The 19,302-nt window shown below is 37.2% G+C and overlaps 1 protein-coding gene across 3 annotated transcripts in view; it reads right to left on the bottom strand.

The window, feature by feature from the left end:
• Nucleotides 1-6,457: 6,457 nt before the first annotated feature.
• Nucleotides 6,458-19,302, bottom strand: part of LOC106050387 (uncharacterized) — a 115,876-nt gene continuing 103,031 nt past the window's right edge. For 2 of the 3 annotated variants that reach the window (XM_056004917.1, XM_056004918.1), the window contains exons 4-5: nucleotides 11,236-11,367; nucleotides 6,458-8,705 (exon numbers count right to left, since the gene is read on the bottom strand). In XM_056004917.1, the coding sequence (XP_055860892.1) occupies nucleotides 8,620-8,705; nucleotides 11,236-11,367 (218 nt within the window). In that variant the 3' untranslated portion in view covers nucleotides 6,458-8,619. The remainder of the gene's footprint in view (nucleotides 8,706-11,235; nucleotides 11,368-19,302) is intronic. The other variant, XM_056004919.1, reaches the window with a different exon arrangement.

Below are 19,302 nucleotides of genomic sequence, written 5' to 3'. Positions count from 1 at the left end.
GCTCAATGTGTTTTGGCTCATTTTCTATTGTGGTCCATTGTGCGGAGTGCGTTTGTGTTTCCTTATATTCTTATCTTATAAAATACAGACGTAACTGCAAAAAAAAAAAAAAAAAAAAAAAGAAAATGATTCCGTCCTACGCGAGTTCCTAGGTCAATCTAGTCATCCATATTAACCAATGAGTTCTATTATGCCATATATCTTTAGATCAGGGAGTGGGACTTATGCCGTATATCCTAGGACCTAGATCAGTGATTCCCAAAGTGGTCTATATAGACCCTCAGGGGTCTACGAAGACTTCCAAGGGGTCTATGAAAGTGAAAAAATAAATTGGGGGTCTATGAGATGTCCTCGGGGGTCTACGATAATAGATTTCATTTAAACAGGTCGTGGCTTAAAACAATTTTTACAACCCATTAATGTAATTCTTTCATACACTAATATATGATTTGTACCTTAATTAATCATTTAAATGTTTATCTTGCTATTCAAACGAAAAATTGTTGTACTAAATCTCTTATTCGAATCCTAAAGAAAAAAAAAACATTTCCGTAAATAATTTCTATAACTTAATATGTAGCTTTAAAAAACCTTTTCACTCTTCAACTCACTACAGTTAGAAATTAGTTATTGAAAACATGTTGATGAATTTGCAATAATGTGAAAGTTAAGCAGGGGGTCCACTGAAAACCAGAAAACTTGGCAAGGGGTCTATGAGACAAAAAAGTTTGGGAACCACTGACCTAGATTAAATAGAAAGGGAGCATTTATTGTTAGTTTTAGAGAGAGAGCATTAATTGTATGTTAGTCTTGTAGAATAATGCAAGATAGGCGGTACTCTCGTAAGTTGTGTTAAGTACACCAGACGACTCCAAGATGCTAGAGTTTAAAGATGCTAGAGTTTAAAGATGCTAGAGTTTAAAGATGCTAGAGTTTAAAGATGCTAGAGTTTAAAGATGCTAGAGTTTAAAGATGCTAGAGTTTAAAGATGCTAGAGTTTAAAGATGCTAGAGTTTAAAGATGCTAGAGTTTAAAGATGCTAGAGTTTAAAGATGCTAGAGTTTAAAGATGCTAGAGTTTAAAGATGCTAGAGTTTAAAGATGCTAGAGTTTAAAGATACGGCAGTTGCGTTTTTTTTGCCTTAGATAAGATTCTTTCTTTTTTTTTACATTTTTATTGCTTAGTTGTTTGGTTGAATGCAACTTTTTTGTTAAACAGCTTTTGAAGCGTGCAATTCGGTCATGAATAAACTCACCTAACATAAAGCCGTTTGTTGACCAATGCAAATTAAGTTTCTATTTGACACCTGAGGAGATGGCCAATAAAGACAGCACTTATAACTGAAGTCATTTTCTAAATTAACATGAACAGAATTTAAAAAAACAAATGCAGATACTGACATAAAACATAAAACTTAACCTCCCCCTTTTTTTCAATTTTTTTTTTCACACACGCATACGGAAAAACAAAAAAAATTATTAAAAAAAACTTTCTCAATTGATTACAAAACTTCTCAATTCCATTCCACAAGACCTTGCTGTACCAGATCTACCGGCAGAGATGATCTCTCTTTGTCTTGGTGTAAGCTTGAAGAAAGTAATTATGTTGTCAATTTCCTTCGCCATTACTTTCACAGCGTTCTTTCAAGAATCATCACATTTTAACATAAATCACAGCATTCTGACAGGAGTCACAGCGTTCTGACAGGAGTCACAGCGTTCTGACAGGAGTCACAGCGTTCGGACACAAAAGTCTATATTTTACGATTTGGGAAATAAAGGTATTGAAAATGGCTCATTACGTGAACAGAGAGAAATCAGTGTACACATAAGTACACTTACGTACACTTATTGACACTTGCGTACACTTACGTACACTTGCGTACACTTATGTACACTTGCTTACACTTATGTACACTTACGTACACTTACGTACACTTGCTTACACTTATGTACACTTGCGTACACTTACGTACACTTGCGTACACTTGCTTACACTTATGTACACTTGCGTACACTTGCGTACACTTACGTACACTTGCGTACACTTGCTTACACTAATGTACACTTGCGTACACTTGCGTACACTTACGTACACTTGCGTACACTTGCTTACACTTATGTACACTTGCGTACACTTGCGTACACTTACGTACACTTGCTTACACTTATGTACACTTGCTTACCATTATGTACACTTGCGTACACTTGCTTACACTTATGTACACTTGCGTACACTTACGTACACTTGCTTACACTTATGTACACTTGCTTACACTTATGTACACTTGCGTACACTTGCTTACACTTATGTACATTTGCGTACACTTGCTTACACTTATGTTCACTTGCTTACACTTATGTACACTTGCTTACACTTATGTACATTTGCGTACACTTGCTTACACTTATGTACACTTCCGTACACTTGCTTACAATTGCGTACACTTGCGCAGACACAATCTGGGGCATCCAAGTTACACCCTCACCCCTAATATAAATCTTCAGCTATGACACACTTTTTTGTGATGTCCAATGTGCACTAACAGTACACTATTGAAAGGAAGTCAGTGGTCAGCAGACATCATAGCAACCACTTGTCCGAGAAGTCAGAATACGTCATAGGAACCACTGACACCTCGAGTCAACTGACATCTTAGCAACCACCGGTCCCGGGAGTCAGAAGACGTCACAGCAACCACTGACTCCTCGAGTCAACTGACATCTTAGCAACCACTGGTCCCAGAAGCCAGAAGACGTCATAGCAACCGCTGACTCCTCGAGTCAACTGACATCTTAGCAACCACTGGTCCCGGAAGTGAGAAGACGTCATAGCAACCGCTGTTCCTAGAAGTCAGCAGCTATACCGATCAAATGGTCCCAGTGAGTTCGTACCTCTTACTGTGATAGTGTGTATGTTTGTTTTGTATGTTTCGGATGTTCCTTCAGAGTTGAAGATAGTTTACTTCCTAGTCCAAACCTCCCTAAACCATCGATAAATCCGAACGACAGTCCAGCGTGCAAACCGCACGACCAGGCAGCCATGACTGAATGTGTATGAAATGACCAGTTGACCTTCACTGTACATGGTTGAGTGAACAGCGAAGAAAGTGTGTAAGTCAGGACTGTGTGTAAATGGGTCAGGAATACAACAGGGTGCTGGAGTGGAGTACACGCATGTAAAACAAATAAAGTGATGTGTTCATTGAGATTGTTGTTGTTTTTTGTATGTCTATTACACTTACCACCATACGGCACCCCACCGCCGATGTCTCCCATGGAAATACATTTTCTTCACACTATGTAGAATCGGGCATGGAAACGAACCTTCAGTAATAAACTTAAAAGCTAAAAAAAAAAAAAAAAATAAATTTTCCCAACACGAAAAAAAAAGTTAAACACAATTTTTTATTTAAAAAAAAATCTTTATTTTTTTAAATAGTTTTTCTAGACGTGTGAACATGAACAAACAAACAACTGTGTACATCTGTATAAATATATCTACACAGAATTCTAGTTGGTACTTCTAGCTAACAGTACTTCAAGATAACAGTACTTTTAATTAACAATACTTTTAAGTAACAGTAATCTTAGATAAAAAAAAAGATTGGCTAAAAGTACTCCTAACTGGTAGTACTCCGATGTAGCAGTACTTTAGCTAACATCACATCAAGGTTACAAACTTATAGTTGTCAATATTCCTAGCTAACAGTACTTCAAGCTAACAGTACTACTATGTATCAGTACTATTAGCCAACAGTACTTCTATGTAAAATTACTTCCAGCTAACAAAACTTCTAGGTAAATATACTTCTATATTATAGTACTTCTATTAGCAGTAATTCTGCGTAACATTATTTCTAGCTAACAATATTCCTTTGTAACAGTACTTCTAGCTAAAAGTACTCTTATCTTATCTTTTATATAATACAGACGTTACTTCAAAAAAAAGAGAATGATTACGTCCTACGCATCATGCATTTAGTCATGCATATTAACCAATGACCTAAATTCTGCCAAGTCACTGGTTTTTCCTGGCTAGCTCAGGCAACCCATTCCCTGTCCTAATAGCACTAGGGAAGAAAGAGTATTTGTACAAATTTGTCCTAGCATATGGTAAACGCACCTTCATCGAAAAGTAATGTTAGCCATATGTATTCTTGGTAAAACTACTAAAAGCTAACTTTGCTTTCAGCTAACAGTACTCTTAGCTGATTCTAGCTAATAATACTTTTAGCCAACACATTCCAATGTGTATAAATATAAAATGTAAGTTAGTGGTATAATGTATATATATTAACTTTCAACACTATAACAGTTTATAACATAACGCTGTACAAGTATGTTAACACAGTCCTAGTGACTTCCAACAAGATTTTATGTTTGAATAGAAAACTATAGCTTGATATGCAGCATCGTATTAGGATCAGACTAGCTTTGAATAGTGAATTAACTTTAAAAAATAGTTTTAAAAACATACAAATATACATGTGTTTAAAATGCATTAAAAAAATAAAAGAAACAACACTTTGAACTTAAATGACACCAAATTTGAGAAAGTACAGAAGTTGCCGTAGTTAGGATCTAAATTACAGAAGCGCGTTTAGAGATCTCATGACAGTTGCTTAACAAAATGTGTGCTCTGTCGCCATAGTCACTTGATTGATAGAGTCATTCAAAAAAATTTGGTTTCAAGTTCAATGTCACACTAATAGTTCTAGTTTTAAAAGATGAACTTGTGTTTGAGATGCCTGATGCCTTGCACTACAAATACCAGCCAAGACGTCAGCCGGTAGTCACACCCAGTTTTGGTACATTCTCCTACCCAGAGCGCAGTCGGCATTTCCATGTTAGAGCAGGCCTCATATATTACAATTAGGAGTTGACAAACATTTTTGTTTTCTTTTTGTGAACCGCATCCAAAGTAAAACGATTACAACCTATTAGGCAATTACTAAATACGATTCTTCTCTAAGACCAATACATTTTAAATTAGTAATACAATGTATATTATTCAAATTAGATCTACTTGGTTAGAGTTGCACTCTATAAACAAGGCTAACGATGAAATAAAAAATTTCATATTTCCTACAACGTTTAAATCTGTGAAAAAAATATTCACGTGCCAAGAACAAGAACTCCATCAATACAAACAGTAATGCAGTCAAACATAATTATAATTTATTGCATTCTGACAACTAACAAATCCCAAAGTGAGTTGTGTGTGTAGATAGATCAAACTTCAAAGCCTTCTCACACCTTGTGAAGAGTGATCGAGATCCTAAAGAACTCTCAACAACCTCATCCATAATTCTTTTTTTTTATACACCACGCGTTATTTAAGGGCAAATAGGTCACCAACTGGTTAGTTATTAAACGAAATATACAAATAAAAATAAATACCAACATTCAATCAAATGATAACACGATATGTATTAAATTATTAACATTCTAAAATTACTTATCTACATTATTAGCATTCTAAACTCAGCTATGTATATAACATCAACATTCTAAAATGTATATAATATCAACATTCTAAAATGTATATAATATCAACATTCTAAAATCTACATAATCAACATTCTATAATTACTTGATGACATTTGCGTTCTATAAATAGATGAATGTCGCTGTCAATGTAATGCCATAAAAATGTCATGTCATAGAATGGCTACCGTGTATATTTACATTAGATATAGGCTCGCCACATGTCCAACGCAAAAAAATATCACAAGTCTTTGAACACAAAACACAGATGTGAAAGCACATAATATGACGGAGCGTACTTATTACAGTGGGTGAGGGGCTTCAAAGTATTGCAATGCTATCTCTTTTGAAATGACGCACGCGCGCGCGCACGCACACACACAAACACACACAGATGTTTGAGATGTATAACGTCTTTTGTCTCGAATGACAATAGGCTACATGATTTTTATTTTAAGTTTCCCTGTTTCGAGATATCGATATATTGATATCCAATTTATAGCTTTGCATGAGTCTAGCTTTCACTATTTTTAAAGCATTAATTTTCAGATTGGCAGTATTTACATATTTACTATTTAGATATTATACAAGTTGCATTTCTAATTCTATATCTGATCTTTCAGGTTGTATTCAATAATAAAATTATTAAAACAACTGATCCGTTTAGTGTAGTTTAGCGGGCATCAGAAAGGGGAAGCAATCGTATTATTATAACAGACACTTCAGAAACAAACATTTGCCCATATTCAATAGTCTATCATTGAAATCAAAATAAGTTAAAATAAAATAATAGTAGTCATATTATTTCAAAGCAAAATAGTTTCATAACTTATATACTTTAAAAAAGTTTTTAAAAATATTTTATATTCATATATAAGAACACCTCAATTTAGCTTTGTAAGTTTGCACTCTCTGATACTGGATAAAACTTTAGGACTACAACGGCCTCTCCACTATACTATATGTTATACAAGTATTATTACAGAAGATACACATTAAGAAAGATTCATTCTTAATAGCTGTCAATAAGGAGGCATAAGATAATATAATTAAATAATAGTGTGTTCAGATTATAATGAACGTTTTAGCAAAAATAACTGTAGTGAGTTATAAGCGGGTTAGTGAATTTGTACCTTTACGTTACCTTTATTAGTTCTAGCAAATTATTTTAGAAATAGGGAAAGAACTAGGTCAGATTATCATATGTCTAGTAAATTAAATGCAGCTTAATATAATAGGTCGCATGAATGGATTTCTAACGATAAGTAAGTTAAATGGATATCTAACCATAACTAAGTTACATAATATGTGAGCATATCTATTTGCTCTAATTGGAAAAAAATATAGTACATATAACACCATATAGCCGTAATTTTGAGAGATTTTTTTCTACCAAGTTTCATTAATAAAAAAATAATAAATTATCGTTTTAATTTTTCGCTCACATTTTCTATTTTAAAAAACATTATTCGCTTGCATTGGATAGTGCGCTAATTTGATGAAGGCCATTCTGATGTTAGAAAGTATTTTGTCGGTTGATATGATGATGACGGATGGATGGTGGTTGATTTGATGTTAGTGAAATTGTTGATCAATTTGATGTGATATGGCGTTTCATTAAAGAAAAAAGATGTATAGGCAATCAATAACATGGTACATAACATTTTCTTGTCTTACGAAAAAGAATCAATACATCAAGCTAGCCGACAAACACAAAATGTCACTCAATAACATCCCTTTTCAAAAAGCAATCCTCAAATTCATTTTAAAACATCAAATTCTTTTAAACCATCAAATTCTTTTAAAACATCAAATTCTTATGAAATATCAAATTCTTGTACTAATTGATTTTGTCTAGCGAGTTTTTCATGCTGTGGTGCTACGGTCCAACTTCCCTTGTGGGTATGTGAGAGGTGGGAGGGGAATCTTGGAGAAGGTTTCCGTGCTGCCTATAAGCCGAGTTGGGATTCGAACTCTAGCCCCATATGATAGGTAGCCAAGCATTTTTTTTCCACTTAGCCAAACATCTAAAAGATGTTAAAATAAAAAAAAAACAACCCACAACTTTTCTTGCTGAAAACATTTGGTGTCAAAAAATAATGAGAACTGATCATGAATATAAACCCACTCAAACTGATCTTTGTCAAATTAAAAAAAACCCAGATTGAGTTGAACCATATGTTTATTTATTATGAAACTCTTTTAGACCTACACGTTTCTCTACTAGACCACTAAAAATAGGGTCGGAGGATCACAGGATTAGAACCACTGATTAAGACATGGACAATGTCCTCTGAAAAAAAATAATCTTCTTTTCGTGTTACTGATACAAGTCACTGGAAGACGTGTACATGTCAGAGTTGTCCACATACTATGTACACCATTTCAAAATCATTGTACACAAACTTCTAAACATATGTACCGTTCTATTTACATCAACAGCAGCGGCGTAGCTAGGACTTTGCCATCATTGCGGAGGGGGGGGGGGTCTCGACTCCTTGGTAACCCCTGCATTTTGCGTAATATTTAATGTTTAATGCGGTGGCTGAGCGGTAAAGCGCTTGGCTTCCGAACCGGGGTCCGGGGTTCAAATCCTGGTGAAGACTGGGATTTTTAATTTTGGGATCTTCGGGCCCCTCAGAGTCCACCCAGCTCTAATAGGTACCTGAAGTTAGTTGGGGAAAAGTAAAGGCGGTTGGTCGTTGTGCTGGCCACATGACACCCTCACCCTCGTTAACCGTAGGCCACAGAAACATATGACCTTTACATCATCTGCCCTATAGACCACAAGGTCTGAAAGGGGAACTTTTTTTTAATGTAAAAAAAAAACACCTATATGGGGGACCCCTCAAGTGGGGGCCCGGGGGATTTTCAAATTCTCCCCCTGCCTCCCCCCTAGCTACGCCTCTGATCAACAGTACACCATACCGGCGCTAATAAAACAGACGTCGCTCTACTCAGACAAAACACCGTCACCTTTTAACGCACACAACACGTTTCGTTGTTTACAAGAAGAATCAATTTTTTTCAAAAAGGAACAAAGCAGAAACATGAAAATCTTTTTAACCCCAAAAAACCTTGAGAATGGCGCCAAGGTGAGTTAGAGAGTTCCTTGCGCTCGCAGATGACGTCACGTCCTGTCAAAACGAGTCAAGTTCTCCTTTCGGGTGTTAAAACTTGAGGCTGGCTGTCTGTGTGAGAGCGTAGACTGTCGAACTGGGGAAAGAGAAAGGCGAAATAATTATGATAGTTTTGAGACGAAAAGACGAAAAAAATGTTGTCGTCCCAAAGTTAAGAGTTGTTTGTTTTCTAACCACAATATAATATAAGAGTTGTTTTTTTTAAATCTTTGTTGTTGATTATAAGTTACTACTTGACGACATGTGGTAGAAGCTGTAACTATAACATTCAATGTTAAGAGATGTGAGCGTCACATTCAAAAATTAAATTTTATTCAAATTAGACAGACTGTAACTAGAACTATTGCACTGACATGACTATTGGGAGACAGATAACCTAAGTACTTGGTCACCTCTTATACCCCTAACGCTGTGCTGTCGAGCGTTACAATTATGTATCAATTAATGCAGTGAAAACATCAATGTAATTGTTTCTTGTATTTTTAAGCTCTCCAGCTTCATGTCCTAGCCTCCTCTCACCCCCCTCTCCCCAAGCGAGGCTTCAGTTGATTTTCCTATATTATAGTGAAGTGACTTCTCACATATATTAGTGAAATTCCTTCTTATTATATAGTGACATGACTTCTTATATTTTAGTAAAATCACTTTTTATTTTATATTGATATGACTTTTTATTTTATAGTAAAATGACTTCTTATTTTATAGTGAAATGACTTCTTATTTTATAGTGAATGATTTCTTATATTTTAGTGAAATGACTTCTTATTTTACAGTGAAATGACTTCTTATATTATAGCCAAATGACTTCTCATTTTATAATGTAATGACTTCTAAATTTTTATTAAATTGACTCCTTATTTTATAGTGAAATGACTTCTTATTTTACAGTTGAAAGACTTCTTATTTTATTGTGAAATGACTTTTTATATTATAATAAAATGACCTTTTGTAATATTGATGAATCACTCCCAAGAATGAATGTAGGTAATAGAATTATTTTACCGATAGACAACAAATATTAACACTTCTGTTCGGTTAAATAAAAAACAACATGGGACCAATGAGTGCAGTAATAACACATAATGCATAGATTTGTTATTAGTAACAATTAATTAAAAAACTAGATACCATATGATGCAAATAACAAATTAACAAAACAATCTAAATAGTTAGACAGAATATTGATGACATACAAAGCCTGCCCCTCTAAAAATAAACACTTGCAGATTTCTATTTATGATTACCTGCCGAGTTTTTCGTTGACTGGGCAAATCTATTCTTTCCTCCACCCCTCCCCCTAAACTCTCCCCGTCTCCTCCCAGACGTATAAATATTTACTCTGAAGTTATGTTCCGCAATCCAGTGACCTATTTTTTCTAAAGCGGTATGAGCACACACAAAAAAAAATGAGTGAACAGGATAAATCGTTACGCCATCAAATTAGATGACCTACTTAGGAGACCCGAACCACTGTGTGTCTAACTCAGAGGTTTAAACATTAATAAAATGTTAGTCCTACTTCTAGATCGATACCTATAGTCTATGCATAATAAAACAAATAATGAAGTTTTGTTTTAGTACGAGGCACGTAGAAAATAGATAAAAGAAAGGGTGAAAACTCTCATTGTTTGTAAAAAAAAAATACAATAAATTAGTCAGAAAAGCAAAGAAGCAACATCTACTAAAAACTTTTTTTTTTAAAGCAAAGCTTATATAAGGGAAAAACGCACAATTACTGCCATATATCTAAGTACTGCATGATTTATCATCCTTTTCTATATAAAACACAATTAGTTAATTACCACTAATGAATTAACAAATGGATTTTTTTTTCATTAGTATGCTGTCATCGACAATGACAACAACGGTACAAAGTTTCAACGCGTACACGATTTGTAACAGACAGACAGACAGACATACAGACAAAGTGATTTGATATAAGCTTTGTAAAAAGGAACCCGAATTTAATTGAAAGATGATTACATTAAAACAAAACAAGTACGTTAAACCAGAGTTTTCATCGTGTGGCCAATCTGGTAGCTTTTTTTCTTTCCAAAATAGATTGTCGAATTTCAAGGAAAATCGTCGTGCCATTTTCGAACTACCCGTCTAGTGTCCATTTTCTTTATCCCAAGTTATTCTACCCCCAACGTCTGTATTATATAAGATAAGATAAGAAGAGAGTGCACGCCAATAGTAGGGACTGTGAGTATTAACATAAAAGAAATGTTAGTACCTTATAGTATATTTAGATCTTACAGCTGAATCATTAGCTCGTAATTTGCATAATGAACAGTGAAGAGTTTCATGCTAGTTGGTGTGTGCGTCTGTGCGTGTGGAAAAAAAGGGAGGGGGGGGGGGTCTACAACATCGACTGTATTTTTTTTTATTGAAACGTACATACAGGAGTGCTGGTTAGAGAGAGTACGTCTACCATTCAAAAAAGAAATTAGTTTGATCTCCGAGCTAATGACGTCATCAATTTTAACTGTTGATCTGACCAGGAAACAAATAGGACATTCTGTTAGTAAACATTCAGACGGGATTGTAATCTGAAACGAGCATCGGTTTCCTTTTGGGTGCTATAGAAGAGAAGAGAAGTGTACCCCCAAACAGAACCACATTTTCGCTTGGTCTCTGTTCATTTGCACGGTCCAAGGGAGGTAATCCTAGTGTTGATGTCGAGAAGAGTTGCGTGTCTTGGAACGCCTCCTGCTGATTATCGGACTTGGTTTTAACTAAGCGATGAAAGAAATAAAATAATGCTAAACATCTACTTTACAAAAAATAAAATCACAGAAAGATTGATTATTATAAAAACAAAAGATTACAAAAATAATAACATTTGAATAAATTCAACGCTAGTTAAACAAAAGGATAAAAAACTAAATAATTGATACATTCCTAGCTAAATGCTTTATTCGTGAACATTTGAGACCTATTGACTAAAGAGAGAGAGAAATGTAAATAAAATATATATATTGCTAAGACGTACATACATCTCGGAAATCAAAATCTAGACAGACACAATTTTTTCAGCGCTAAAGTTAGCCTCCGCCACCCCCTCTTCAAAAATATATCCTTCCATGTTATGCTGAGAACTCTAAATAGAAGGAATGAGATCACCCAGATAACATGAAGCTACCCCCATTGAAATAAAGCACTTCGATATTCCAAAAATAAAATACAACGAGTTGGATTCTTCTGACTCGAGCTGAGCTGTGTTTGCATAGCGCATCTTCTTTTTTAAAGTAACGTCTGTATAAGATAAGATAAGATAGCTAGCTCAATGGACAAGCTATTATATGACATGTCCCCATAAGAGATAGGACCCTAGCGCACTGGACACTCTATTATATGACATGTCCACATAAGAGATAGGACCCTAGCTCACTGGACACTCTATTATATGACATGTCCACATAAGAGATTGGACCCTAGCTCACTGGACACGCTATTATATGACATGTCCACATAAGAGATTGGACCCTAGCGCACTTGACACTCACTGGACACGCTATTATATGACATGTCCACATAAGAGATTGGAACCTAGCGCCCTGGACACTCACTGGACACTCTATTATATGACATGTCCACATAAGAGATTGGAACCTAGCGCCCTGGACACTCACTGGACACTCTATTATATGACATGTCCACATAAGAGATTGGACCCTTGCCCACTGGACACTCTATTATATGACATGTCCACATAAGAGATTGGAACCTAGCGCCCTGGACACTCACTGGACACTCTATTATATGACATGTCCACATAAGAGATTGGAACCTAGCGCCCTGGACACTCACTGGACACTCTATTATATGACATGTCCACTTAAGAGATTGGAACCTAGCGCCCTGGACACTCACTGGACACTCTATTATATGACATGTCCACATAAGAGATTGGACCCTTGCCCACTGGACACTCTATTATATGACATGTCCACATAAGAGATTGGAACCTAGCGCCCTGGACACTCACTGGACACTCTATTATATGACATGTCCACTTAAGAGATTGGAACCTAGCGCCCTGGACACTCACTGGACACTCTATTATATGACATGTCCACTTAAGAGATTGGACCCTTGCCCACTGGACACTCTATTATATGACATGTCCACTTAAGAGATTGGACCCTTGCCCACTGGACACTCTATTATATGACATGTCCACTTAAGAGATTGGACCCTAGCTCACTGGACACTCTTTTATATGTCATTCCCAGATAAGAGATTGGACCCTAGCGCACTGGACACTCTATTATATGACATGTCCACATAAGAGATTGGACCCTAGCGCACTGGACACTCTTTTATATTTCACATGTCCACATAAGAGATTGGACCCTAGCTCACTGGACACGCCATTATATGACATGTCCACATAAGACATTGGACCCTAGCTCACTGGACACTCTTTTATACTTCACATGTCCACATAAGAGATTGGACCCTAGCTCACTGGACACCACTGGACACTCACTGGACATGCCATTATTTGACATATGTGCTATACAAAAGCAATGACGAAAACATTTTTGACAGGTTCAAACCCGGACCGTCTTGTTGTCATTTTCCCTGCTACTTCACTCAGGGCCTGCCTTAGGTAAACCAGGAAGCCTGCTTAGGGGCCTCCGATTGGTGGGGGTCTAGCACTGAAATTTTTAGAGAAGAAATAGCGGAAATTGTCCATAATGTTTTTTTTTGGAGTGCACTAGGTTTTTAATAAATGGCGTAATTTTAGTTTTTCGATGTATATATATATATATATATATATTTTTTTTTTAACTTTCATTTAGGGCAATTAAATTCATTTCGCACAGGGCCGCCAATTATCTAAGGCCGGCCCTATTGTAAACCACGGCAATATTGCTACACAGAAGAACTGTCTCGATGAATCCACAAATGTTTTTGGTTATAATGTTATCAATGTAATGAGTTAAAGCCATAACAATGATATACATTGCTGACGTTCTATCTTAACAGAAGATAATTACGTCCTGCAATTACAACTACAACTAATACATTAATAAGCGTATGTAGGGTCTTGAATTCGCATGAATTTTATATAGTAACATTTTCTAGTTGAGATTTACCATCACATTTCTGTTTTCTGACGTAATTTTTCTGCGCATTCAAAACGGTCACATTTTTCAGCGGGTTCCTATGTGACGTCACACAAACCTAATAATTTAATATTATCTCATTGTACAACGGACAATTATACAGTAAAATTTAAAATTTGGTAAAAAAAAATAAATCTAGGATTCTAGGTCTATACAATTAGATGTAGATCTTGTAAGCAAAGAAAAAAATACGTGTTAAGAGTAGATATATATGCTTGACTAACCACGGCAGTGTGTATTTTCTCGCCTGACCACTCAACACACAACAAACACTATCGCTTGGTTGTCTTGTCATGACCGACTACACGTAGTCTCGACTAGCCTTACACTGACCAGTTAGTTAGAATCAGTCAAGTCACACAATCTTTTTACTTTTTGGGATAGGGAGAGGTGTGGATTAAAATGTGACTTTTTTCACGAGTTGGTTATCCTAATTCCCCCCCCCCCTCTCTCTCTCTCTCTCTCTCTCTCTCTCTCTCTCTCTCTCTCTCTCTCTCTCTCTCTCTCTCTCTCTCTCTCTCTATATATATATATATATATATATATATATATATATATATATATATATATATATATATATATATATATATATATATAACTGTACCCATAGCTATGGTATAGGACATCACTAAGCCTAACAGCTACTGTAAGAATGAAGCGATACGATAGGTTAGATCTAGATTCGGTTTCAGTATTGTTGAGGGAAGTGACGTATGTCTAACTTAAAAACAACATTTCAAATAACCTTTTTTTTTAAATGTTAAGAATCTACTGTCTAATTTATTAAATATAAATGTTTCTAAGCATTTAAAGAAAAGAAAAAGGTTCAAGTTTTGCTATTACAACTTTTTACGCAGAATTTAAATATGTCAATAACTTAAATTTGAAGAACCACCGGAGTTTTCCTTTTTTAAATAGATTTTTCCAACTCTTCCTGCAGCCCTCCCATTTTTTTTATCAAGTGGACATGAAGCCACACAATAAAAACAAAACAACTTCAACATCAAAAGTCTCCCCAAACTGTACCATTCTCACGTCGAGTCCAGCCATCTGTGACAGTCTAAATGTCAAACGAAATGACGTAAATGTCAGTGATGTCACTCACCAATTTTATCATCAATGTCACTCAGCGCAAGATACTAAAAAAAAAGTATATAAACTTATTTCATATTTCTGTTCAATGCATCTTATATAGCTGTAGGCCAACATAAAGCAAAGCTTAAGACTGCATAGAGTTTTTTTAAAAAGTCCAAACTGGCAACCTGGAAATTCGGTTTGGTTTTTAAAAGAAATTCTGGCATGTACTACTGCGTTAACATTTCATCTCTGGGGTTTATCAATATAATTGAGAATTGATGTTTTAACCCCTGGGAATCGATCCTCAATGCACAGTCCATTCAGGGGAGGCGTTTTCTTTCTTTTGCATGTCGGTGGACCGTCTCGGGTGTGTGAATGGCGATACATTAGGACCGTGTCATCGAAATGTCAAGTCTTCTGACATCGATGCTGCGTTAAGTAAGGTTAACTTTTTTTTATGTTTAAATTCATTAGGGAGCAGGGCGGGCTAGACAAATGCAATTACTTGGCTCAGTCTGAACACTGAAACAGGTGCAGTTTACATGAAACAAAACATAATGCACATTTTATTTACATCGATTGACACAAACTTGAAATTCTATTTCCCACAAATGGAAATTTCAAAACAGTATCACAAACGCAAATAGCCCATGACGACCTGCTGACCGCTGTCGAAAACGCAAACTAAACCTCTATGGCAGCGGTTATCAACCTTTTAAGCTCGGCGACCCCTTTTTACAATCCCTCACTTTGCCGCGACCCCCACCCTCAAACACACACAGCAATAGAAGAATAGACAAAAACAATCCATATTTTCGAGGGAATTAGGAGACCCCTGGCAAATCGTCAATCGACCCCCAAAGGGGACGCGACCCACAGGTTGAGAACCCCTGCTCTATGGTCATATCACGAAGTCGTCGGGGCTGGCAAAGACCTTCCTTCAGGGAACATTACCCGGGGAAAGAAGAAAAGGCAGACAGAGAAAGCGATGGGAAGACAACATTGTACGTGCACATCACATAGAAATAAAACGTATTTTATAATAATATAATACACCCCCACCTAAGAATGGCGCCCGGGGCATCGTGCCCCCTTGCCCCCCCCCCTTACGCCTCTGCCAATGGATGCGACATGTAACGTTGGTTCTGACATTGCTGCTTTTTGCTGCTTGTGGTTTGTGCTCCTTGGAATGCGTTCCTTCCATTCCTTCTGGAGGCAGAAGAAGAACAACATAGGCTGAGGTCGGCCAAAAAACAAAACTGTAGCTTTAAACGGCATAATAATCCCAGGATGGCTTCTTAATCATGTGGTATGCGCTCTGGATTGTCGTTCGGTGGTCTCGAAGGTCCCGGGTTCAAATCGTGCCCGCTGCCGTTGACCTGCGGAAGATTTGGACTTGGATGTAATTATCTTCAGACTCTGAAGGAACATCCGAAAATTGTACAACACGCATTTTCCATTGACATGCAAATGCTAGTACATTATTATAAAAGTCAGGAGTGTTTAAGTCAGGAGTGTTTAAATCAGCGGTTCTCAACCTTTTAAGCTCGCGACCCCTTTTTTCAATCTCCCGCTCTGACGCGACCCCCCCCCCCCCCCACACACACATACAGCAATAGAAGAACAGACAATAACAATCCATAGTTTCGATGGTCTTAGGCGACCCCTGGCAAATCGTCAATCGATCCCCAAGGGGGTCGCGACACACAGTTTGAGAATCCCTGGTTTAAATGGTCCCCATTTTGTTAAAGTGGCCCACAATGTTTAAAAAGGTCCTAATTCAGTAAAGAGGTGGTACATTATTATAAAGTCAGGAGCGTTGAAGTCAGGAGTGATTAAGTGGTCCTCATTTTGTTAAAGTGGCACACAACATTTAAAAAGGTCCACATTGTTTAATTAGTCATCACCCAGTTCCCGAATAACTATTTTATAAGACCTAACAACAACAAACAAAAAAAAAACTGACCAAAAACTGATACGACTCTTTTGAGGTCAACATCTTTTAGTAGTTTCAAACTGCAGACCGGAAGTGTGTCAAGATGAAACTAGCAGAACTGAGCCTCGTTTTCACTCTCCTTTTCACGTTATTATTTATGGGACATTCAAATTTCTGACAATGTTAGATCAATGACAGTTTTATAACTAAGAAAAATCGAACGCTGCTGATGGGGAACGGATCGAACTGAAACTGATCGATGCTCGCATCCTTTAAGTTGAACGATTTATGTGGTGTTAATTGAATCATGCTACATTTTATAAGGGGCTGTGAAAAAGTGGGCGACAAATAGCTGAGAGTGCCCAGGTATTATAGTTGCCCATTAAATTTAGTGGCGTCTTAAAACCAATTATAGCCAGTTAATTTGGGTGTTGGGCATTTTAGAGCGCAGGCAATCACGCAAAGATTTGACATTTAGAACTCTCTCTTTATATATTTATAGTTCGCCCATCGTGGTTCGATGATAACCGCTTTTGTCATCCAGGGGGCTGAGAGATTTGCACTGGGGTTTTATGCCTACTCATGTGGCTGGTGAGACCTATGTTAGCCCGGAATGTTCGGCTGCACAATGGGCAGGTTATTCCAGCTGGAGCTAGTGTCATTGGCCTTGATTTTCTTCTGCCAGCGCTGATCTCTTGTCCTCATCAATATGTGCACCAATTTTTCACAGCGCGACACCATGATGCTCTGTCATGTGCTTCTGTCTCCCAGGTCGCTGGGTCAATGCTGAACGCTTTCAGGGAAGCTTTGTGTGTCGCTCTAAAGCGTTTTCTTTGTCCACCTTGCGAGCGCTTTCCTTCCCTTAATTGGCCATACAGGAGTCTTTTAGGGATTCGGCGGTCTTCCATTTCGCAGACGTGTCCTGCCCATGGCAGCTGGGACTGCATCAGAAAGTCGTTTTATTTTTTTTAACTCTACAAAATAGTACGTGGTTCAAATCTCTTGGTAGTCATATTGTGGTAGATTTGCAAGAGAAGGGGGTCTTCGAATGAGGTTATAGCCTGTCTTTAGGTAACATTTGTTGTTATAAAGCAAAAAGGTTTAGGTGTAGAGAATTGATGCCCAAAATACGGCCCGCGGGCCAGATTCGGCCCGCGACGTGGTTCTATCCGGCCCGCCGAAACGTCGGCACAAAGGAAAAAAAAAGTTTGAAAAAAGTTGCTCAGGGTCCTCACTTTTTCTCTGACGGACTGGTACCATGACCTTTAACAACGGTGCGTTTATGAAAGAGAAAATGCGAATCTACTTTATTTTCCTGTTGCTTACATTCTAAAGTAATTAAGCCATTTTCCGATGCGTTAAAAAAAATATAGCTTTTAGGTTTCCCATTAATTAATGTAAGTACTAGATCTACAGGATTCTGATAAACTGTTTCAGCTCAATTTCGTTTCGTACCTTTTCGGTCATGTGGCCCGCGACTCGAGTGTCGGAAATTAGAATGGCCCGCAGGTCGGATAAGGTTGGGCATCCCTGACGCCACTGTAGAGCATCGAACTGTCAGACCGAGACCTTGAGGTGTGACACATATTTTACTTGAGACAGTACAGCGTTTATGCTCCATTTTTAATAGCAAATTGCCTCAAGCAAAGTGAGATCTGTTCGACTGGACCAGAATCAGTCAACCAAGTAGTGTAGGTCATGATCGGACTTGCTGTGTTCTTCGAGAAAGTGACACACACATACACATTAAAAAAATACGATTCGAAGGGGAGCACCTTAGGTCATGGGGTCACACACTAGAACTCTGCCTATGCGTACAGCCAACGTCCATTCTCAGAAATAGGCATTTTGTGGGTTTTCAGGATAGAAGAGTTAAAAGTAAAGTAGGCTTAACGGGTAAATCCATTTTCGCAATCTACTTTCATTTTCATGGCGAAAGAAAAAACTTCAAAGGAACATTAGCCAAGTTCGACATAGATCTAAATCTTATCCACTGGATTAGTAATACACAAACTAAGGCCCGCAGGCCGCGGGAAATATCCGGCTAGTTATACATAAAAAACTGAACCATATAAATACAATTTAGTTTAGTTTTAAAAAGAAGCCTGTTTATGATTATTTCAATCTCTGCATAAAGAATTGTAATACGCCTACATGGGTTTAGTTGTACTAGATGTTTGGAGCTACAAACCAACGACCGGGTATTAACACCAATCTTTATAGAGAGCCTGAATACTGACCTGCAACGTCACAACCTGTAGGCAGTTTAGACCCATGGCTCGTTGTCATGTTACAGGTCTGTACGACTTGGCAACAAGCTAATGGTCTAATCTGCCTACAGGTTGTGACGTTTCAGGTCAGGGTTGAGGTCTTCTACAACGTGTGGTCTCGGTCACACAATACGCCCCCTTAATATGCGACTAGTCGTAAGTCTCCCCTACTACACAAGACAATAAACTGTTACATAGCCGATTTTTTTGTTCTTCATTAGTATGGTAGTCACTTAGTTTCTTTTTTCTAGC

This window comes from Biomphalaria glabrata, chromosome 11 (genome assembly GCF_947242115.1).
Source record: "Biomphalaria glabrata chromosome 11, xgBioGlab47.1, whole genome shotgun sequence".
NCBI classification, from domain to species: domain Eukaryota; kingdom Metazoa; phylum Mollusca; class Gastropoda; family Planorbidae; genus Biomphalaria; species Biomphalaria glabrata.
This window is presented reverse-complemented; position numbering and strand designations above follow the sequence as displayed.